The sequence below is a fragment of the Botryllus schlosseri genome, chromosome 3 (assembly GCF_051294905.1).
Source record: "Botryllus schlosseri isolate E-star chromosome 3, Bs_hap1, whole genome shotgun sequence".
Classification (NCBI taxonomy): domain Eukaryota; kingdom Metazoa; phylum Chordata; class Ascidiacea; order Stolidobranchia; family Styelidae; genus Botryllus; species Botryllus schlosseri.
In genome coordinates, this window is record NC_137238.1 from 19,309,146 (window position 1) to 19,333,363 (window position 24,218).

The window sequence follows — 24,218 nt, forward strand, 5'->3', positions numbered from 1 at the left end:
AGGTCAACTTTTCGCTCTGAGCTTAAATCTCCGTTTTTCACTCCGAAATACCCGCGCCGGAGCGTCACTTCTGTGCTAATTTACGGCATATCACTCGCATTTTGCTCTAAATGTGACCTACATTTTCAAAAAAGAGGACAAAAGGGCGTCCTCCAAGAACACTTAAAACGTATGGTAACCCTATGTTAATCGCTAAAAATATATTAAATATCTAATTATCTAATATTCCGACAGGGTCATATGTCGTGTGCCGTTGAAAGGGGCGTGCAATAAACTCGGAATGAAGTATAATTGAAGTATAGATTTACTGTACTTAGGCAAGTCATCGTATTATTGTAAGATAAATATAGTCATAATTGCAAATTATTAGCAACTTCTGGTGGAGGTATATGCTGCACCACTGCAACGAATCATTATGTATTATGAGGATTTGATGCATTGATCTTTGGAGTCGGTTTAAAATGTCCGCCCTGGAAATCATTGTCCGTAATGAAAGAATCTCGTGAATTGATTGTATCATTGGATTGTTATTTTGACATCGTAACTTCAGTTAGTTTGTTACAAGACGTACGAGTTGCATGGTACATCATGCATATTAAATAAATCTTTCTCCGCTTCTCTGTAGTAGGCTACCCCATTCATCAATGAATTATTTGAAGCTGACCCAGATTATATTATTCCCCCCAATAGTGAAACTAAAATCCCAATGATACAGCGGATGCGTGGATCTGCTCATTGTGTTTCGCGACGCGAATGGAGCAGCGGACGATCATAATATACACAGAATTTTAGCCTATGATCTACCAGGGCCGTAACTGCTGCACACAAACCCCAATTGCGGGAGCTCGATGGTGTCCAAGATTATTTCGTTGTTCGTTTGTTAGCGGATATTTCTTAGACATGAAGATTTTCGTCGCGCTTCGCGCGATTCCACGGGCCGAGAATAAATTAAGAGAAAAATACGCATATTTAGGAGAAATAGGCATATCGGGGACGTTGATTACCACGCATTGAACAGGATTATTCCTCCAAGATAAGAGGTGGCCACAGCACATTTTCCAACCGGAAAATAGGCCACGGCCAAGAAAGGGCTGAGAACCCTTGTCCTAGAGTCTGCGCAGTGAGTTGGTGAGTGCATGTGCGCAGACTCGTCTAAAATTAGAGGGGACATTGCTTGTAGTAGCATTTTAATCAGATAGTTACTGCTGATTATCCATGTCTTTTATCTTTTGTAATTTTTATGTGCATTGGTTAACTGTCATATTTGTTAGTCTTGACATAGATATACCTACATACATCTTGTCATAATTACTCGTTTATAACTCCGCTGGGTGGCGAATGAATCTTAAGACCTTCCGATCCCCGTCGTCTCCCAATCCATACCAATTTACATGTTGTGTATGTTGGTGAGATGAATAAAACATACTGACTGACTGACTGACCCACCTTGGAATAAAAGGAAGTATAATTTGGGACCCCGATTGGATCCAGAACGAGAAAGACCAAGATCCCCGAGCTGCGCAACACAAATATGCAAACGCATTTTGACGACTGGATTGCCAGATGACATCACCATGTAAACTAGGATTACCATATTTTGAAATCGGAAAAGGAGGACACTTTTACGAAATCAGAAGAGTTAGTTGATCAAGACTGAAAACAGCCGATTTCACTATTTTTGCTGTAAAATTAAAAAAAGAGGTCATCACTTTCGTTCGACTCCCGATTCATACTCTTTTCACCTTAATTTAGTGGTGTTGACTAAAAAAAAGGTCGAAACTTTCGATCGAACCACAAATTTCCCGCTCGAACGTCCGTCTTTGCTGTTTAGCGTCATTTATGCCCATTTTCACTCGAATTTATCCACTATAGTAGCAGTAAAAGCTGTGGAGGACATTTAGTAGGGTTGCCATATTTTGGAAATCTGAAAAGAGGGCACTTTTTCAGAATTTTCAGACTTGCAAAACCGGAGAAAAATCCTGAAAAATGGCAAATTTTTCTCACTTCGTAGTTGTTTGACCTCAAAAAGGGTCAAATTTCTCGCTCAGTTCTCAAAATACACTTGTTCCTTTACATTATCAGGTAGTGTTTATATAGCTCAGTGGGTATCTGGGTGGGTAATGGACTAAAAAAAGGTCAACTTTCCGGGTCAGCGCCGAAATACCCGCCGGAGCGTTATTTCAGTGCTGATTTACGGCATCTCAGTCGAATTTGGCCGTAAATTTGACCAAAATTTTCCAAAAAAGAGGACAAAATCTCTAAAGAGAAGACATCTGGGCGTCCTCCGTGGACACTTCAAAAAAAGTCAAGAGAGAGGACAAATCCTCTAAAAAGTGGACGTATATGGTAACATTGGTAACCCTAACATTTAGGCTTCCTCGGAAGACATTTTCAAAAACCTGAAAAAGGAGAGCAAATCCTCCTAATGGTAGCGTATGGTAACCCTAATGTAAACGGGCCAAGAGATTTTGGGAGATGTGTTGTGTGCAAACCAAAATGTATGTGCGACATTTCTGTGGATTCTTTGCCCGTTGTCATTATCACCAGTGACGCATAACGAGACATATGTAACTAGTGCGGTGGTTCCCCTAAACCACCTCTCGGAATTTCGGAAATGAGTTCGTGGTCTGGTATGGTGTGGTCATCGAGCTGCAACCATATCCAATCAATGTCGCTGTTGCTGTTGCTCCTATTTCCGAGTAAGTGTTGTCCTGTCGATCGGTTGTGCCTAAGACGTGCATTTGACTGGTGGTCTGGATTACAGGTTCCAGCCTGGTTACTTGCGTTGAGCTGCAATAGTTTACTAATGTATGTTGTATTGTATCTCGAAGCTCGAACCATGTTCATTGTTCAGGTATGCAACCAGACCGGGACTGGGGCAACTTAGGCTGCCCATTCGGGTACAGCCGTGCAGTGCCGGTACGATACGTAATGCGGGTGCAGGAATGCGGGTTTTTGGCCACAATATGCATAATATTTTCGGTGACAACTAATTTTACAGTTCAAAATCAAATCATATTAAGATATGGTAATTACCTACAACACATAAAATGAACTCTCGGTGAGCATGAAATGTGTGAAACCTGAAACAGTAAACCTGAACAGAGGAAATCTGTGGCATCACAGAATCGGAAAGTGGTTAAAAATGTTGTAATTGTTAGGCAACTTTGACATCATAAAGTCGATTAGCGTATTGGTTCATATGAGAATTGAACAAAAACATGTTAATGTTTTGCCACATTGCAAAAGCAAGTTGATTGTATGCTCCCCATCCCTGATATACAGTAAAATGTCCAATAGTGATATTGGGGTATTGTCATTCTAATTTAAGAGAACAGAATTAGTAATTACGATGATTACCTCCTTGATTCGTCAATATGCAATCATTATGCATAATGGGAAATGTACAGCGATTACACTGTGGCTAGAATCCAAATATTGATCAGTGTCCCAAGCGAAAACCTGCTGGTCATTTTCAGTTTGATGAAAAAATGAAGCTTTTTTCTATCATGGTTAGGCCTACTCTCATCGATATCGATAATCGTTGGGTTATATTTTTTATCTGAACAAGACACACACAATGTACAAAGCAATAAGACACAATACGATGTAATGAACAGCTAGGAGGATGCCGAACAACGCGCAGTTGCGGTCTTTTAGACTGACATCCACCTCAGCTTATAGTGCCCGATGTCATAGTTCTTTTCGGTGATTATCTTTTTTGAAGCCGCGGCCCTTTCTAGTTCTTTCCATTCCCTGTGAGCGCTTTCTTTCGTCGGGTCTTTATCTGGGCTTTTTTTTGCCGTAAGAACGGCGGGGGAAGAGGAGCACAAATAAACCTTTGACGGGAATCAAATCGGGGCTGGCCGATTGGTAGGCACTTATCGTCACCACCACGCTATCTCCCCTCGTCTGTCTCTAATCTTCACTCTATGTGCAAGGTTTGAGCCAAGTTTGTCATTTGGGACATATTTTAACATGCCTGTCTATGTGCCTATAGTGAGAAGTTCATCCATAATAATGACTTCAGAAGTAGATAATCTCGCTGAGAAAATGGAGAAAGACGCTACACTTGATACCGGTGTGAATCAAGGGGATGTAAACCAGACACAGCCACAACGTGGAGGAAAAAAAGGCAAGAAAAAGCAAAAATGGAAAGCGTTGGACTTGACGTCAGTACCAGGACCGCCTGTCCAGCAGTCTACTACATCACAAAGATCGACTAATCAATGGCAGAGCGAAGGACGAGGTGAAGCGCCGAGAAGTACATCCAATTCGGGACGTTACCAAAGTCAAGGTTATTCAAATCAGAGGTACGAAAGGTCACAAGACCGCGATTACCGCGACCGTGGGTCGAATATTGCCCTCTCGAAAGCACTGGTGACGCTGCTCAGGCACAGAAAACCGCACGATATTCCGATAGACGAATCTGGTTACGCGTTTGTGGAGCAAATTTTGAGGCACCGCCAATTTCAACAGTTCTACGCATCAGAAAAAGCTGTCGATGATATTGTGAAAAGTGATACCAAAGACCGCTTTGAGATCAAAGGTGTGGTTGGCGATAATTTCCAAATCCGCGCTACCCAAGGTCACTCGTTCAAATTGAAGGCGGAAGCGTCTGGGTTGCGACTTATCGAGAATCCTCACGAATTTCCGGTGGTCGTTCATGGGACTTACCAGCAAAACTGGCGAGCTATAAAGAAGGAAGGCTTGAAACGTATGACAAGAGCTTATGTTCATTTCGCTATCGGCTTCATCGGCGAAACCCATGTTACCAGCGGCATGAGGAATACATGTGACGTAGTCATTGTACTGGATATGCCGAAAGCTATGAAGGACGGCTTGAAGTTTTATGCGTCTTCAAATAAAGTCATTCTCTGCGAAGGCGTGGACGGCGCCGTTTCTCCGAAGTATTTCAAAGCTATCAAGAAGTGGGACCATACCGCGTATCAGTTCAAGGAAACTGACTTTGTCTTTGAAGAATAGATCTGGCGACTGTCTCTGTTATTATCCGTCTGTAATAATTTTGAAATTACCGGTGCTTTACGGTTGCGGAAGTCTGTACGTGTGCCAGAGATGAGCACATTTGATAATTCAAATCAAATTCAATTTCTGTATTTGAAATTCATATCCAGAATTCATTTTGGGTCATTTTGAAATCTAAGATCGTATCCAGTAACCAGTGACGACTGAAATTATATTCAAAGGCCATGTTGGAATTGTAAATTATTGAAAATTACAAGTCCAAATTTACTCTGATAAAAAAGTCACAAAGCATCATCAGTCCAGATTCATGAATTCGAATCTATGCTCAATTGATTATCTCTTGAGTGTTTTGACATGTCAATTGGCTTATCATAATAAGTTGTGCAATGTATTTACTGGCTGCTACAACCTAGTTAGACTTTGGCACCAGCCCTGGCAGCCAATATTCTAATATTTGCTACACCAGAGGAATAAGAATTGAAATTTACCTAGTTCCTTCCTACATATGATAGCCAACAAGACACTTTCAAGAGTGCGGTTTGGGTGAAAACTGCTCTTTATATACGAGTAATTTTAGTACGTTTCTTCGAATATCTTCAAATGTGTTTGTTGAGTTTTTCCAAACCAATGCTCTGTAGACCGGATATTGATCCTATCTATGTAGATGTCCAGGTGACTACCTACCAATCCACCCCATGAAAAGTTTCCTTGTCATTATGACCTTATTATGAAAAAAATCTTAATTATTGATCCTAGTATGCTTGACTCCGTGTGGCATCTATAATTGGTTGTTGTAGTGATATATTGGTGAGATATTCATTCATATAAAGGTTGACATTTCAAACAGGAATAAATGGATCGTAGGATCTGAAATGTTATATGTTCAATGCTTCAATAACCGCACTTTCTGTTAGTTCCAAGCTCAGACCATAATCAGTTTCAATTGCAAAAGTTTCGTTTCAACTGTTTGTGATTTTACTGCAACAGCCGAAGGATGTAGTCGAATACGCTAGTATGTGCTGAAAGAAAATTTTATCGTGTCGATTTTGATTCGTTACAGATCTTAAATTGCAGGTTTATGCAATCGAGATTTAGTTTAAGCATCCTCTTGCAAAAACTTTATCGAGCATAGTTGGATTTATTCTGGTAATCATCAGACCACGAACAAAAACTTTCAAGCTTTGGATGTGGCAGAGATTTTGCAAAGCGATTTGCAAGCAGTTGATATAGATGCTGAGAAAAGCAGACCTCTTTCTACAGAGTATGTTCAACCTCAACTTGAATTAATAAGCACTGCTTCTTAGTTTCAGCAGCATCTGACGAGCAAGCTTAGTGGTAGAGAGTCAGGTCATCTGTTGGATTCCCGACCTGGTTGGGCTGAAGACCTGTATACCTGTATACATACATGTAAAACTGGTGTCTAGTGCAGTGGTTCTCAACCGCCGGTCCGCGACGACATTCCTGCCGGTCCGCCAGGTATATTACAATTTTATACTTTAATTTCACGATGCGATGTCGAAGGCTTTTTCAAATTTGATCAATGAAACATCGAATTTGAAACTTTCCAACATTTTTCAATTTCCTTTCGCGCTTTGCATAATTTAGCGTCCCTAAATGTCTTGCTGATTAGGTGCCCTTTTCCGAGAAATACGCATGGTTTCTACGCATTTCAGCGCCAGCCATTACCGCGCCATGACGTACCAACACATAATGAAGTTTAGGTTAACATGGGACTCCGAACGGTGGGCCAAAAATTCGGCCGCGAGAAAACCGCTTCAGGATTTGTGGATGGCCGGTATAGCTGTTGTAATGTGTTTTCTTGTAGCAAGCATTGCATTCGTAGTTGCCAGAGTAGCCTGCGTCTGGTAGCAGTGGACAATGAGCAAGGTAGCTTGACAAGGTGCTTGGTTCGACTCCGATACGTTTCTTCTCTTGATATTGTCAAAGAGAAGAATATTATTAGAGTTGGCGTGGTCGGATAAATCCACGACCTAAGGTGCGAAAGACTGTAAATGACTCTCGGCGGAAGCACGTTTATCTGAACAGGGCAATTTTACCTCGACTCGGCAGACTCACTACAATAAAAGCACATAGATGCAATCATGAATATAATTAAATACGATCAAAACCCTCTAAATGTCACTCTCTAGCACCATATAATGCAAAAAACGGCTGCATACTTCACATTTTGGCTTCATTTCAATTTTGAAAGTTCACCGGTCCGCTAGACATTTTTTTAAATTTTACCGGTCCGCGAGGTGAAAAAGGTTGAGAACCACTGGTCTAGTGGCTACTAGTGGCTCATAATCTCAATCGCTAAAGCACTGCAATTGAGCATATTAAAATCCACTGCCTTATTTGTCTTCTGCCTTTTTTTGTCCAGTACTACCTAGTTAGTATCAGACAATTCGGTAGGTTGGTAGCCTATTAGGCCTGGATTGGTAGAACGATTTGTATACTAAAATCTGAATTGAGTATTAGTGGCAGTCTTGGACAACTAGCAAACTTGCTGCTTTTTCGAATTAGATTAGAATTCGAACTACCGGTACACATTTTTTTCCAAATTTCATTAGAAATGAAATTAGTGCTAGCCTACACAAGTTTTTCAAACTTAGATTAGAATTAGGCATTTTCATGAAAACAATAAATTAGATTGGTATCAAAATTAAGGGTAGGCTATAGAAACATTTAACAAATTACATTAGAATTTCTAGATGAATTATCTAGTTGTCCAAGTCTGATTAGCGATTCTCAAGTCAACAATTTTTTCGAATAGGCTCCTACTGGAACTAATTGTCGCTTGCCATTATTAGTTAGCCTATATTATCAATGATAATGATATAGTTTTGATACTTAATTACGACCGTGGTAGATTTGAATCTTTGATTGGTCGTATCGTAGCATCTAAAAGCTGTAGTGGTAGCGCAAAGCAAGGCACGGTAATGGAGACGACATTTCTGTACAGTAGCGAGTGACCCATAACATTGTCATGACGCGCAATGAAATGTATGCTCGAAAAATAGCGAGGTACCTGCAGTGTATCTGTGGAATTATATTTTCTGTCTCGCATCAGATAGGCTACATCTTTGAACTTTGCAAATCCTCTGTACTCTTATGACATCGCAATGAGTGCCACTAAAATACGTGACTCAAAGTGTAGTACTCGATACGAAATCATATCATTCAGGTATTTGATTTTGCCCACTCCTACTAATTAGCAAACTGTCTGGCATGGATGGTGAAGCATGGCAATCGATTTCGACTGTCTATCATGTATTGGTGCCACTACAGCTTACGCGGTAAAATAGCCTACTGTTTGTATTTAAACCACTTTCAGAACCACTAGGAGAACAATTCTGAACTAAGCATCCTCTGTAATTTCAAACGATGGCCCAATTGGTACGTGTTGATACGGAGAAACATTCCTCTAAAATGCTGTTGGAACTGCACCGAATGCAACAAGACCGTAACCATTGTGACTTGATAATAATAGTCCAAAGCGACGTATATCACGCTCACAAAACTGTGCTCTCTGCGGGCTCAGAGTACTTCCGTGCCATGTTGGCACACGAAACGAAGGAGAACCTAGACGGAGAGATAACTTTTAAAGATGTAGATTCCGAATGTGTGAAGAACTGCATTCGTTTCATTTATTCGGGTGAATTTGAAATCCCCAATGGAAAGATTAAAGATCTTCTTCACGTTGCAATTATGCTGCAGTTGGATGAGGTGAAAAATGTCATATCTGGAATTCTAGCCGAATCGATTAGTGCTGATAACTATTATTCTACGAGAAGTATCGCGGATATGTACGAGTTGGAAATAGTCATGACAAAATGCCAAAGTTTTTTCACAGAAAATCTTATGGCGATTGCAAATCAGCCTGAATTCGGAAATATGGCAGTGTCGAGACTTATTGATATTTTGAGACAGATGAAGGTGAAATATTCAGAAGAAGAAAAGCTGACTATGTTGCTCAAGTGGGCAGAGAAAAATCCGAAAGCAAACAATGCCTTGCTTGAATCAATTAAGCAATTCAAGTTGGACGAAATCTCACATGCGTTTTTGCGAAATCTTCTCAAATCTCACCCCATTATCAGCAACGACTTGGCAATATACAAGTGGATAAGCGATCACTTGCTTGAGACCTCGGAAAAAATCATCAAAAGCTACAAAGAAATTGCCTGTGAGGAAGTCCCGAATCCACCAGACAGGTATGTGTCATGTGTGGCAATAAGGAATGAGCAAAATCATATCACCGCCAATTCTTCACCTTAATTTGCATGGTATCAAAGCCAATCGAGCTTTTGAAATTATTCATCATTTTTGAATTTTGCACAATGCCCAATTGAAGCAACATCAAATTCTCAGTGGCACATATTCTATAGGCCTAGTTAAGGGCACTGTCGTCAGTTTCGGGTTATTAGCAATTTTTGATTCGTTTGAACGAGAACCATCCAAAAATTATATTCTGCAGAGCGGACTTTTGACATACCGCAGCTCGCCAACGTATTTCCTGCCTGTCATTCTCAGAAAAAATAATTGCCCATCTGTGACGTAGCCTAATAGGAGTTTCCAAGTCATTAAAGGTTAAGAAACATATAGAACTGGATTTCATTCTACTGGGCCAGGGGTTTGTAAAGTATGGGTTGCTGCTAGGGCAGGACAAAATCAAGTACGGTACCTGAGTGATTCGATTCTAAATAACGTATTATGCTTCGAGTCGAGTAATCGAGAATCCCTCATTATATTGTCATAACAAAATGTAACATGCCATAGTTCAAACATATACCTTTTATGCCACCACAAAGAATATAATGCCTGTTATCCATCACATTGAATATCCTTTGGTATTTTTTCGACCATACCGATTTCATTGCACTTGGTGACAATGTTGTGGGATGATCATGACTTCGGAAATGTCCTATATCCGGTAACGTTCGTGGCTTTGTACTTTATGTTTCGTATGCTACGATACGGCCAATCAAGTTTGAGACTTCAGCAGTGCAAATTGGTATCGGAACTATAAATATTGTTGATAAATTAAGTATTATTAAGTAAGCGAGGAGCGTATAATTTCAGTACTCGAAAAAATCATCTTTTACTACTCGACTCAGATCATTAAAATTAATACTCGATTCAGATTTGAGTACTCGAATCAATGTGCACAGCCCTAGTCGCTACCTAAACATGAGTCGCGTAGGGTAGAAATTTAGGTCGAGACGGCACCCGAGCGCGATCTTTTGTGTATAATATATGCTGAATTTCTTGAAAAAAACATTTCTTATCGCCCCTCGCGATTCCTGGATAGCTTGCACGTAATCCAAGGTCTTAGGTTCTATAATCAATGAGTGAGACACACAGAAAACTGACTTGATCATGAAAATTTGCCGATCTTTGTATTGCAGAAATTTGATTGATGTCATTAGATTTGTCTGACATTGGTGCCTCTGGAATTTTGTGGCCGACCCTATCCGCACCGGGTCACCTGAAGACATGAGCTTTTGACCAACGTAGGCCTGGGTCAGTTCCTAAAAGATCGGTGACGATGAAACCTTGGCATATAATGCTGAATTGGATTGAACTGAAAACTGAACAGGAACATAATGACTTGGATCCAGACTCGAGTCAAAACACTATGACTCAGATTAGATCCTCTATTTGCTGACTTGAAGTCGGATTTGATTAGGTGGTTAATTGAAAATGACTCGACTTACCTAGAGTCAAAACTATAAAAGTGAGATTGACTTGTGACTTGGTTACAACTCTTCATCTAACCTAATTGGGTATTAAGCTGCGACTCGACAATTCCAGTATTACTCGGTAACAATACACATGATGCGGAAAGCTCAATGTGAACCTCTTATTAACCATAATGCCAATATTATACATGACATTGAAGATTTCTTTTTCAACCAAGAGTATTTTAATACTTTCATTTGGGTGCCTGAGAGTCGGGTTTAACCAAAATACACCATTAGCCTAGGTGCCAACAAAAGCAGTTCGTGTGCCATCTGAAAATAGTAGCCTACATCGAGCTTGAGTGCTCTTTTCGCCCTGATTATTCGAAATGTCATGCCGGCAAGGTGGTGACATCATATTTTGTGATATGATTATTGATATACAGTATTCTTTCCAATTCTCTACTAGTTGCTGACGATTACCCCTGACGAGTGTCAGCTGAAAATAATCGGGTTCATTTCAATATGAATAACGGTACACTATTCAATTGTATATTGGAGTTCTTTAGCCTACCTCCATGAAGCTCTTTCCACGCATATTTCATTGCACTCTGTGACCATGCTGCGGGATGATCAGCGCTTCACAGACATGCCGTTTCCACCTATGTGCCAGACTTGGACTAGATAATTCTAGTTGTCTAATTTCACTAAATTAGAGCGAAATGCCAGTAATCTAATTCTAATCTAATTTGGAAAAGCTGAAAATTTTCTAGTTGTCTAAGTCTGCTACGTGCATGGCTTTGTTCTATGTTTTGGATGTTGCAATACGAGCAATCGAAATTTCGAAAAGAATGTAATGAAACTATAATTCGGGTTGATGCTGTAATTGAAGCTCTTAGTGGAAAGCGTTTAATTCTTGTTGTGTAGGTGTAGGCCAGGGGCGGGCAACTTCTCAGGTTGGCGGGCCAGATATAGGGGAATTAGAAACTTGGCGGGCCTGATTGCTGAACATTATTCGCCAATTTATCGATATAAACAAGGAATAAATTGTATTTAATTATTGTATTTTAACGACAGAAATGTAACTTCAAAGCCATTTCTCGCCAATTAGGACGAAGACAATGTGAATTTGAGAACAGCATTGTCATACAGGCACCACCATGTCTGCTACACTCTCAGATCAATCAACACACGGTGCAATCCTTAATTAAGATTTCAAGGCGTTCGATAAGCCTGGTACCCCAAATTTACCTAGCTATCAATTCATTAGGGATTAGTAGGTGACGAGATAGCGTGGTTGTTCAACTGTGTGGCCTATTTTATCTCAATATTGAATTCATGCGGCCCGCGACTCTTGCGAAATTTGAAAGTGGCCAAGACCCGTGTTTAGTTGGCGACCCCTGGCATAGAAGTGTGCCGTGCTACAGGTCGACGGTTACGGAATCAAAAATAAGAAATATCGTTCTGGTGTAAATGACCATTGTAGTCGACAAACACCATGACTACCACAAATGACATTAGGGCTGAGTACATCGTAAATGCCGATAATGCAACAAATCTTCTCGCTTCGACGAACTCACGCGTATAAGCTCCACCCTCGCTCGCTGCGTATACATGTGTATAATGACATACAGTCACTAAAATCTGACGTATGTAAGCAAGTAGTGTGCGATCTCGGAAGACTGGGGCCGTGGGCCGCATTACATTGTAAGACGGAAACTGCCCGCGGGCCGGACAAAATCCCTTCGCGGGCCGGATCCGGCCCGTGGGCCGTATGTTGCCCACCCCTGGTGTAGGCCCTACCTGGATCATTGTGCGCTGCTAACCCGAACCTTAACACAAAATAACTTGACCCGAAACGGTATTTCAGTCTTACCAATACCCATACAGTAGGACATAATATTAAATGTCCGTCCGAATATGCTGGTTACCATTCTCGAATCTTGTTTTTCTTTATCAGGCAAAATGCGGCATTGATTTCAATAATTGAAAACATGAATGCCGGCATCGTGAATCCGCCCGTTGGAAGTAGACTCTCGCATTTGATTGCACCCCATCAGTACAGGAGAAATGCCTTCTTGGAAGCCCTATCGCGCCTGCTCAGGCGTAGGGATCATAGTATCTGTACGGATCAATATGGGTTTGTGTTTGTTACTGATATATTGGCGCACCCGGAGTTTCAGCAGTTTTCCTTGTCAGAGCAGGAGGTCCATGATATTCTGGACAGTAGGAATACTCAATTTGTAATGATGGGTAGGGTCTTTAATGATTTTCGGGTAAGCCTAGCTCACCGTTAATTTTGATTTATATGTTTGACCGACAGAAATACAGGTGTCTAGAATGACACATTAGCACTCTCCCTCCAAGTTGAATGAGTCTGACCTCTAACTCTAGCTAACCCCTAACCTAAATACCCTAAATGAAGCTAACCCACCACCTCTTTCCCTAACCTATTCTCACTAGTGTTATGCACAATGATTCGAGTAGTGAGAGATTGATTTTTCCAAGTATAGAAAATACACCCTCCCAATCACTACGAGTTACTTTGTCAGTAAGAATTATAGTTTTTTTCTATTTTCCACTGGAAGGCTGTATGCTTCCAAATGCATGGGCGTAGGTGTGGTCGAAACGATACAATATAATCTGTAATGTGGTGTTGCGCTGGTAATATTTCCTTTGTGGTCGCATGAAAGGTAGTCTACAGATTTTGCCCAGCCCTAGCACTCACCTGAGCCTTGTCTGCCGCTTCCCAAACTTCACAGCCAGACTACTTGCTGAAGTTATCAAGAATTTTCAGCCATCCTTATTTTTTTATCCATGTTGATTGCAACCTTGCCGTTAATTTATACAGTACTGGCATAGGCGCCTGACGCTAATTTTCTGCAGGTAGCATAGGGTTTGATGAAGTGATAATGCGGCAGAATTGATGATTAGGCTGTTTAAATGCCAGATGATTAGCATCAGAGCGTATCACCAATTACCTAGTTGCTAATATATGGTGACAAAATAACCATACTATGGGGCGAATAGGTATCCAGCTGAGATAAGAAGTTTGAAAAAAGGGGGCCTGTATAAGCTGTATAAGCTTGTATAAGCTCCACTTTCGCTGCCTACTAGAAGAGAAACAAAGATGCAATTTCATTTGTACCAGAGTTGGATCAATTGTAATTTGTAATTGAGCTGAATGTTATTAATTACATTTTTTTCATGTAATTGTAATTGAAGCATTTCTATTTTGTGTAATTGTAATTGTAATCGTAATTTGATCAAAAATTTGCTCAATTACAAGCTCAATTACATTTTCATGGAAACCTGACAATCACAACATAAAATAATAATTTAATCAATCATTTATTCGTCGCACCAGTGAAAATCCGGTACGAACCAGGATGACAACGAGGGGCCTTATGGCCTTAGTAAACAGTCACCACATGTAATAATTAGCCTATTTACATCGGTGTTCTATGCGTACTGCGTTATAACTAGATAATTCAGTCACGCTAAACCAGTGGTTCTCAACCTTTTTTGACACGCGCCCCCCTTGGAGATGGTCAAAAATATCGCGCCCCCCCTGACCCCCCTTGCATTTATCGTCATGTCAAAAAGAGCACATCATCTAATACAGAGGTGGGCAACGTTTTTGATAATCATGGTCGCATTTCGATTGCTTATGTAGTGTAAGGCCGCATTCCAGGGCAATGCCGCAATGAACGATCTGGACGCAAAATTCCTATGGTAAACTGTCCAGTCCATATCCATTCCCGGTGAACTGCGGACTATTCTACTTTTCACAATGGCCTATTGTACGCACCGAAATCGCGAGTGGCAATGTTATGAATAGTTGCCGGGAGGTGCATATTGTCGCGCGGAGCGCGAAAATTTTTCAGGGCCGCGAACGAATTGTTATTTCTTGCCAATTCCCATTTCGGCTCAGATTAAGAAGGGCGCTACTGCATTAAAATCGAAAAATGAAGTCTTGTTGAATTGCGCGGAGGGCGAAGAAAATTTCAAGATTAATTAAAATCTCTCGAAAATGCGGTAGTGAATTCGTAATTGCAATTTGCATGTCTACGGCCGCCAACACATACTAATTGAATTAGGCGTCGACAGTCGCTCAAATTCCCTTCTACGGCCGCAGGCTGCCCACCCCTGATATAATAGTATACATAAGGTATATCTTACGCCAATTTTGAATCTGCATTCCAGTTGTTGAGTCTTTTACATTGCTGACAAATTTCTCCAAACTTGTTTGAAAATAACAAAAAAACATTGAACAAGACATCCATTAATTAATTTCAAGGTAGGTCACCCTGAGACTAATCCTAATGCTGGTAGTGAGTACAGAGAGCAAGGCGTCGTTCTGTACTGCCAGGCTAAATTTGATCAGTTTTGGAAATGAATTAAATTGTGTTGATCCATAGCCTAATTGAGGGCGAAACCGGGCAACCTATGTTGCATCTAAGTCTGTCTTAGGCAGTGCAGTTCGCAAGCTACTAACAAGAGCTGCCCAGCGCGACAAGCTTTAGTCTACTGTCAAAGCTATGAAGCAATGAATGACTTACACGTGGGAATTGCTCTCTATATCTCCAAAGAATTTCAAAAATTTGCTCAAATGATTTTGAAATCAGACTATACTCCGTTGAGCGCGGTTGCTAGAGTTTGTATTTTGCAAGCTTTCTTGAATATGGAATAAATTTCATCTTCATTAATCGTCTTCTCATAATGGATGTGAAACACATGTTCAGACACGTTCAATTTATACTGACTTTGTCAATTTCTCGCGCCCCCCCTGAGAGCCTCTCGCGCCCCCCAGGTTGAGAACCCCTGCGCTAAACTGTTTCCCGTACTTCAGTAGCAACAGAAAACTTTGTGAAGTTCAATATAGGCTAAACCAGTGGTTCTCAAACTGGGGGCGTGCCCCCTTGGGCGGCGTGAAAGCATCTGAACGGGGCGCAAGGCTCCAGTGAACTCAAATCTTTTCCGCGCTTGGCCCGATTCACCTCCGTTTTATGGTTATTGCTCGGTGTATAGTCTGAATTTCGTATTGGAGAATTCTCTCATCAACAGTCATAACCTTCCATACCATCAAACTATATGTAAGGATTGCTAACATTATGGTTTCATTGTGTGCTATGACGATAAGGGGGGCACGAAATATTCATTGTCATAAAGGGGGGCGTGTCTAAAAAAGTTAGAGAACCAGTGGGCTAAACTAAATCTTGATATTTCAAAAATGGATGAACAGCAAGTAAACTCTTCTGAAACCTGTGTTGAACCATTTCCTACACCACGCTCAAAGTTTTTTTTAATCTCCGACTAGTAACGAGGCTTGTTGCATCAATAGCAAAAAAATTCAAGTTTCCAACCAAGGCTTCATCAAGCTTGATCACACATTTGTAGAGATGTTATCCCAATCTTACCTCCAATCTTGGCCAAATTTACTTGGGCCAGAAACTTTTCGCACCCTAATGTTCATCAAATGCAATCTAACAGTTTCCGAACAAGTGAAAATGGGAATGCGGACCAAAATATTGTAATTCTTAGTTATCAGGAGGTTCTTTCCTTTTGCATTTATTTTAATTTTACGCACCTTTTCGGTATCATCCTTATCGCTGACGCCTTACCAATTACATTTCATTGTCCTCACTCAGCTCTGAGTAGCCTAATCGTTTGATTACATTTCATTGACTGTCCTGTAGCCTATTCCCTGTTATTCGCTCAAACCTCTGGTTCTTAACAGTCGCTTGAAACATTTTTCTGTGCGTGTAGTTTTCAGTACTCATGATTAGGAATAGTTCGAATACGTTCGAGTTTTTTTTTTAATTAAAGAGTGTTCTACATATAAGGAATGAAACATGAATAGCTTGAGATTGTTGCTAATTACGTCGCTACGGTTGTCAAAGAACACCTCTTTACTGAATCAATTACCTGTTTAAAAGTAATTGTAATTGTAATTATAATTGTAATTATTACAAATTTAACAGTAATTGTAATTGTAATTGTAATTTGATATTTTTAGCACTGAGTAATTGTAATTGTAATGTAATTGAAACATGCAAGGAAGTAATTGTAATTGTAATTGAATTAAAATATTGTAATTGATCCAACTCTGATTTGCACATCAGATTACCAGCATGATGCGATATCACCCGTGCGCACGGCAAATTACAAACCAGCCGGAGATGTCATGCCCATTTGCTTTACAAAAAGAACACACATCTCATCGCAAGATTGCGATCTCTGTCTGTTCAATGCACTTTTGATTGTTGCTAATTGAAAGCATCCCCTAGAACCGAGAGACGATCGAGAGATTCCAGCAGGGTTGTAACCAAGTCACAAGGCTCCGAGTCACAAGCCAATTTCACTTTCATTGGTTTGACTCGAGTCCTTTTCAATTCACCACTGAGTCAAGTCCAAGTCATTGAGCTGAGGGTCAAGTCCGAGTCATGGTATTATGACTCGAGTCCGAGTTCAAATCATTATCTTGCCTGCTCACTCTGCTCTGCACTTTTTTTCTGGATTCCAGCTTTTTTTTCATATTAAATTGTCAGGTTACCCTTCAAAACGCTGCACACCAAATTTGGTTCAATTCTGACCATATAAGTCGCCACAGAGCCAATTAAAATCATCAATTTATTTTGAAAAATTACAAAAAAAATTTTGCAGAATAAATATGACCCAATTCCAACCCGTAGAAGCGGAGTTATTGCAGTTGAGAGTTCTGAATTTGCAAAATCAGACGGTAGATAATCTCAGAATTATAAATGAAAAACTCCGCTTCTACGAGTTGGAATTGAGTCAAATATGTTGTGCATCGTTTTTGACGATAACTCAACAATTTCATCGGGTTGGCGAAATATTTTGAATATTTTTAAAAAATTTTTCACCATAAATTAACAATTTAAATTGGCTCTTCGGTGGCTTATACTGCTTAGAATTGAATCAAATTTGGTGCTCAGCGATTTTAAGAGACAATTTAATCAGTGAATGGCTGGAATCCAGGAAAAATGTTATTTTGGAACTGCCCATGGGATTATGGGTATGCAGCATACCCAAAACATATACTGGGTATGTCCATTGTGTAGCATACCTGCGTCTGGCGCCTATGAGTACTGAAATAAAACAGCATGGATTTAAGAGCATTTTTAGAGCTACTGAGAATCCTATTCTAATCTATTCATTAGGGCGATTTTTTTACGTAAAAAAGGAAAATTTTGACCTAAGAAATCAAAATTTTGACATATTTTCACCTTAAAAAACTTAATTTTGACCAAATTTTGACCTAATATATATATATGCAAATTAGGTATTTTCCACATAATGTTAGAATTGTACTACATACTTCATTTCTGGTTGGAACTGTCTGTCCTTACGTAGTAGTTTTGCCTGGAAAAACTTTTTTGACTCAAAAACTGACAAATTTCTATCTGAAAAAACTTTATTTTCACGAAAACTGGCCCTATGAAGAATTCCAGTAGTTACATCATGTATTATGGCAGAAATAATTAAAATTTGTTGTAGTACAACAAACGATACTTTTCTACATTCTCCGGTAAAAAGTCTCTGTTCTTACTAAGTAGCTTGCCAATAATGGAGAAAGAACGTTCAACAGCAGCAGCTCTTGACTGACAACAATGAAGTTGTGTGTACACTGCTGGTGAAACACTGTGTTGCTTCATTCTGACAATGGTGTCTAGGCCTACATCACAATTTTTCATCATACGCTTCTTGATATAAGAACCATGCAATGCTCACACAGTCTTGCTTCAGTTAGGATAATGCGATGAACACCATGTCAACCTATTTCTTTCATTTGAATGTTTATTGTTCATAATGAGCAGACAATGGGCCGTCTACAACGGTAGGCCTATAAAGTAGGCTACAAGCTGTAAAATGTCAAATGATAAGTTCTCCGACAGTGCAAAATCTACGATACAAACGAAATGCGGTTTGCAAAAACATTTTGACATTGTAAAAAATTTTGACATTTCTTGACCTACCGTAACGCTACAATTTTGACAAAATTTGACTTTTTTGACATGTAAAAAAAATCGCCCTACCTATCATTCTTAGTCATTTCAATCTGTAGCTCAATGCTTTTGAAATGTCTGTTTATTCACCACTGTTTTAAATTTATGTTGTACCAGTTCTATACTTTGCCTTTCTTCATCATGCACATCAATACATGCAGCTATTCTTTGGTTGAACTTTTTGAATATTCATTATAGCCTACTGTTCAATTTTGACGCTAATATCATCACTATCGTCACAGTATTACAGAGAATTGGATATTAATGAAGTAGGCTTTACTTTTTGTTTTTCTGAGTGAATTGTAGACTTTGTGTGCTTGTTCTACTCAAAACTTTTTTCACTACACTTCAACTAGAGATTGATATTAGAAACTGACCAACACTGGTTACTTCACTTCCAAGTTGTATGCGTAGTGCACTATCAGTTGTGACACCTGAGACTGTTTGCAACACTGACACAATTGAATTTGTAAATTTGTGAATTTGCTAAATCACTAACAAAGCTACTTCTTGTATTGGTAGAATTGTGCATTAAAATCGCTAGAAAAGCTATTTCTGACTCTAGTCATTGAAACGATGGTAGTTGCTGCCCGTGTCGACGTGAAAGAGCATGCAGTCAAAATGCTGTCGGAATTACATCGAATGCGACAAGATTGCGACCGTTGTGACTTTATAATCAAAGTCCAGAGCGATGTGTATCGTGCTCACAAAAACGTGCTTTCGGCAGGCTCGGAGTATTTCCGAGCTATGTTGGCACTAGGGCTGGTTCGGATATCAATAATTTTCACTATCCGGATAACGGATATATCCGTATATTTGGAATTTATCTAACCGGTTAACCGGATAATAACTGCTAAGTGAGACAATCGATTTCTCGAGGTGTGCATGAAAAACTGATCGCAAAATCATTACTGTCATTGTAAAGTAGACCTATACGTACACGCGCAGTACGAGCGAATACGAGAAAAACCACGCAAATTTAGTGTTCACTGCTTTTGCAACGCCATCCTTATAAAGCACAGTGTATCAATTGTGGCATCCTGTAGCCGGGACCGGAATTTTCCAACAGAGTCCACATACATTGAATGCTTATTCAGCTTCCACAGAAGTGGGATGAATAGTAAAGCAGCGCTTCGTAGAGTGTCTCAAGGTTAGCAGGTCATTTCCCGGAAACTTTTAAACTTTATATTCCTTTTGACCATTCTTCTGTTTAGGTTTGGAGTACTTGTAGGACGAGTAGCTGATACTGAAATTGATGCCGACCTGATACCTCGCTCTAATTCCTCCGTGAGAAATTCACGTGATCAGGCACGCAGCCAGCCGAAAATTAAGGGAGGGGGTGTTTGAAATTAAATGAGGGGCATTCGATTTTTTTTTCGAACTAAAATCAGTGGAAATCAATTACGCTAGCACGCACGCACCGCACATGTTTGCGAACATTCGATGTCATTCAGTTTCGCGATGTCACTCTCACAATCGCTAATCAGAATACACTTAACGGCATATTGTCCCAAAGCCATCGAGGGATAGGAGCCAACGCATGCTAGGCCCGAGACGCGATGTCAGGGCCAGCGATGATATCTTCCGTAGGCCTATTGCAGATGCGATTGTGTAGGTCAGCGATAATATCGTGAGTATCAAGCCAATTCAGATGCGATTGTGCACTGTGCAGGCCAGCGATGGAATAGTGTGCACACTGCACAGTGCACATGGCCTATTGTAGATGCGATTCTTCAATCCAGCGAAACTATAGGCTAGGTGAAGACGCGATAAATCAGGCTAGAGACGATAGCCGAACGCGCGCGGCAATGAATGACCTAGTTTAACGATCTTCTCAGCAGATCGCGTCGTGTTACATTGTGCAGACGCAGCACCTCGCCAATTGGCAACACGCTTCTCGCTAATTGGCCGCGCGCAACACTGAATACGGCTTATTGAAGCTTACTAAAAAGTGTAAACGCATTAGCAACGATACTCCTTTATCCGGTTAACCGGCAGAATTATATCCGGATATCAGATATTAAAAATACCTGCGGTTAACCGGTTATCCGTTATCCGGATAATCCAACCCTAGTTGGCACATGACACAACAGAGAGTCGCGATGGAGAGATATCTTTTAAAGATGTGGATTCTGAGTGCGTGAAGAACTGCATTGATTTCATATATTCGGGTGAATTTGAAATCCCTGACAGAAAGATTAAAGACCTTCTTCACGTCGGTATTATGCTGCAGTTGGAAGGAGTGAAACAAGTCACATCTGGAATTTTGGTGGATTCGTTGAATGTGGAAAACTACTACTCCACAAGAGATATCGCAGATACCTACAATCTGAAAGAGGTCACATCTAAATGCCAAAAATTTTTTAAAGAAAACCTCATGCCGATTGCAAGCCTGTCCGAATTTGCGGGCACGTCAATATCCAGACTGGTTAAACGTTTGCTATCTAAAGAGTTGAAATATTCCGATCAAGAAAAACTGACAATACTGCTCAAGTGGGCCGAGAAAAACCCACAAGAGACTGGCGTGTTGCTTGATGCGATGAAGCGATTAAGACTGGACAAAATCTCGGCCGCGTTTTTGAGAAGCCTCCTCAAATCTCATGTGATTGTCAGCAACGACTTAGCGATTTATAAGTTGATAAGTGATCACCTGCTTGACACTGCGGCAAAAGTCATCCAACCAAAGGATGCAATCATCTGTTCTAATTGCAAAAGGTAAGTGTATCAAATCTTTGAAACAAATCTCACATAGGGCTATTTTTGACGTCTAAATTCTTTGAATGTACTGTCGTAATTTTCAATGCATAATATGCACCCTGTAAATGGCATTTGTATTCTGCGGAAAAGCCTGTACCCTACTACTTAATTACACTACGCACCTTGCACGGGCGGTAGGCTAACTGCATAGCACATTCGTAAATGCCAATTGAACAAGCTTCTCGTGGTGACGAGTTACCAGCGAGGGTTATGTTTTAGTGGTAGCGGAAATCGATTACGCACATTGAAGTCAGCTCGCAATGATTCGGTGTCATGGTTTAAGGAGCTTCTTGGAGCTACAGAACTTTGATATACGATTGTTGATATACAATGTTCCTCCTAATTCTCTACTAGTTGCTGACAATTACCCCTGACGAGTGTCAGCCGAATATATCTGGGTTCATTTCAATATGAGTATACCATTCAATTGTCATCGTTTACTCTCTCTGTGCTCCGATTGTAAGGCCACTCTCTTTCTAGTACTACCCCTAGCTAGCCCTTAGCCAACCAATATCCGATCCTAAGCTAAACACAAGATAGCTTGGTCCTGCTAAATCTGACCTAATTATTTGTGAGCAAAATTGTTGTGGAATCAATCTACAAAGTTCCCAATTTTCGAGCTGTTACATGTTTTTTCCTGCTGTGGTTGCAAAATGTGGATTGGATAATATTCGTCCACTCAACTACGCCTAGCCCAAAATATCAAGTGACTCTATATTATTGTTAAATAACCAGGTTGGAAACAGAAAAGTCAAAAATTGAAAAGAATTTGTCTGATATCAAGAATCAACTGAATGAAAGCAAGGCACAAGGTCATTCCGTCTTCAATAATACTAAACAAAAGGAGACTGCCACTTTATTACCATTGCCTTCTTCACAAATCGTGCTCAACAGTCAGAAGCAGGACACGAAACAGTATGCAGTCGCTGAAGTCACCGCGAGTGGAACCAATTCGGTACGTCACAAAAGTAGAGGCTCATCTGATCGAAGTAAAACGCGATCTGTAGCAGAAAGCTTGGGGGTGAGGTTGATCACGAACCCTTGTAACTTCGAATCTATTCAGTACAAGACTCACAAAAAGGAATGGGCACATATCAGAGAACAAGGCATAAGATGTGACTCGGAGAGCTGTATAAAGTTCACTGTCTCTCCTGGAGACGGCTACACAGCTATTGACACGAGAGATTTGCCTGAAGTGTACATATATATAGATGTGAAGAAAGCCGTCAAAGATGGCTTGAAATTTTATGTGTCGTCGAAAAACGTCGTATTCAGCAAAGGACTTCGAGATGGGATTATCGCTCCAAAATACTTCAAGTTTGTGTTGACCTATGATCACAAAACAAAAGAGTTCAATCAAGTAGACATCTGAACCATCACGTTTCACCATTTTGACTTTGTGTGTGGCAGTCGAATTGGAGAGTCCATCAAGTCTGCCTGCGTGACTTTCCATTACTCGGATGTTGTTGTATTTTGTTCACAATTTTAGATAACCAAGTTAGGACTAGTTATGTGATCGCAGGTTGGGCAACGGATGAGGCTAGCAATTTCTTGTCACTTTGTAGACAGGCATGGTAAAATCTTACCATGGGTGAACCGACCGCAAAAATCACCATATCTTGTCTTAAACAAAAGTTACTGTTGCACTAATTCCGAAAATATAAATTATAATATGGTTACTGCAGTGCAACCCCCAAAATTAACTTGAATGTGGCGATTGGCATTGTTCCGACTTTATTGTTAGTTAATAGACTGTCATTGTAAGCGGTGTACCGATTGTTCAGAACAATGTCGATTTCTAATTCTGAAGATGATTTTAGGATGGCTACAATGCCCCGAATATATTATACCGGTACTTAGAGGCGCCGAACGCTAATTTTCCTTAGGTATGCGGGTTCGATGACGCCACAAAGGAATCACGTCATAATGTGACGGAGTTGATAATTAGGGTTAATATAGCATCAATTCATGGGGGTTAAGTGCACGCGTAAATGCCAATTATACAATCTCCTCGTGTTAATGAACTTGTGCGTATGTTAAGCTTTTTAGCGAGTTTGGAAGTGCTGTCAATTAGCGAGTCCCTGATCGTTCGCGTACAATTAAATACGCCGCTTATCAACGCGTATTACGTAATGTCAGCGACGATTTGCGCAAATCAAAATGTCCGAGTTGTTATGGAACATGTTCTATAATGGCACCGATTTCAGGTTGTTCAAACCTTTCTCGGCTTTTACAACTCAAGCCTTGACACACATCTTCTGATGGTTATGTTTAAGTATTAGCGGAATTCAATTACACATGTACGGCGCACACACAATCGCACATGTCTGCGGACATTCGATGTCTTTCAATTTAGCGATGTCACTCTTTAATTACAATCACCCATCAGCATACACCTAACTGCATTGTCTTCAAGCCATCGAGAGATTGGAGCTAACGCATGCTAGGCTCGAGACGCGATGGTTGGCCACAGGCAAGCGATGGTATCTTGCGTACTAGGCCTGCTGCAGATGCGATTGTGTATAGGCCAGCGATGATATCGTGCGCGTCAATGCAGATGTGATAGTGCAGACTAGCGATGGTACAGTACGCACCGGGCCTACTGCTGATGTGATTGTTCAAGCCAGTGAAACTAGGCTTGTTGGAGACGCGATAAATCAGGCAAGCGCCCAAGCGACGATTGCCGAGCGTACGGCAATGAATGACATAATTTCGCGATCATCTCATCGGGAATGGCGTCGCGTTACATTATCAATGATCAATG

General features: G+C 40.5%; 4 protein-coding genes across 4 annotated transcripts in view; 3 read left to right on the plus strand and 1 right to left on the minus strand.

The window, feature by feature from the left end:
* The window catches only part of LOC145435953 (uncharacterized), a 73,394-nt gene that overhangs the window by 43,277 nt on the left and 5,899 nt on the right, over nucleotides 1–24,218 (minus strand). The window lies entirely within an intron of this gene.
* On the plus strand, nucleotides 2,644–6,060 carry LOC145435956 (tRNA 2'-phosphotransferase 1-like). Its single transcript, XM_080313238.1, has one exon. It carries the CDS (start codon nucleotides 3,979–3,981, stop codon nucleotides 4,984–4,986), a length of 1,008 nt encoding a protein of 335 aa, XP_080169364.1. The 5' UTR covers nucleotides 2,644–3,978; the 3' UTR covers nucleotides 4,987–6,060.
* On the plus strand, nucleotides 8,285–13,201 carry LOC145435952 (kelch-like protein 20). The gene is made up of 2 exons (XM_080313230.1): nucleotides 8,285–9,200; nucleotides 12,628–13,201. Exons 1-2 carry the CDS (start codon nucleotides 8,374–8,376, stop codon nucleotides 12,962–12,964), a joined length of 1,164 nt encoding a protein of 387 aa, XP_080169356.1. The 5' UTR covers nucleotides 8,285–8,373; the 3' UTR covers nucleotides 12,965–13,201.
* On the plus strand, nucleotides 19,148–23,305 carry LOC145435941 (kelch-like protein 8). The gene is made up of 3 exons (XM_080313218.1): nucleotides 19,148–19,459; nucleotides 20,784–21,412; nucleotides 22,190–23,305. The coding sequence occupies exons 1-3, from the start codon at nucleotides 19,274–19,276 to the stop codon at nucleotides 22,824–22,826; spliced, it is 1,452 nt and encodes a 483-aa protein (XP_080169344.1). The 5' UTR covers nucleotides 19,148–19,273; the 3' UTR covers nucleotides 22,827–23,305.

What these genes read in the sequence shown, in the direction of transcription:
- LOC145435941 (XM_080313218.1), top strand. Translation starts at nt 19,274, where the DNA reads ATGGTAGTTGCTGCCCGTGTCGACGTGAAAGAGCATGCAGTCAAAATG. An exon ending in GAGCTATGTTGGCACTAGGG is followed by an intron (nt 19,460 to 20,783) that starts CTGGTTCGGATA and finishes TTGGCACATGAC; the next exon opens with ACAACAGAGAGTCGCGATGG. An exon ending in ATCTGTTCTAATTGCAAAAG is followed by an intron (nt 21,413 to 22,189) that starts GTAAGTGTATCA and finishes TTAAATAACCAG; the next exon opens with GTTGGAAACAGAAAAGTCAA.
- LOC145435956 (XM_080313238.1), top strand. Translation starts at nt 3,979, where the DNA reads ATGCCTGTCTATGTGCCTATAGTGAGAAGTTCATCCATAATAATGACT.
- LOC145435952 (XM_080313230.1), top strand. Translation starts at nt 8,374, where the DNA reads ATGGCCCAATTGGTACGTGTTGATACGGAGAAACATTCCTCTAAAATG. An exon ending in GTCCCGAATCCACCAGACAG is followed by an intron (nt 9,201 to 12,627) that starts GTATGTGTCATG and finishes TTTCTTTATCAG; the next exon opens with GCAAAATGCGGCATTGATTT.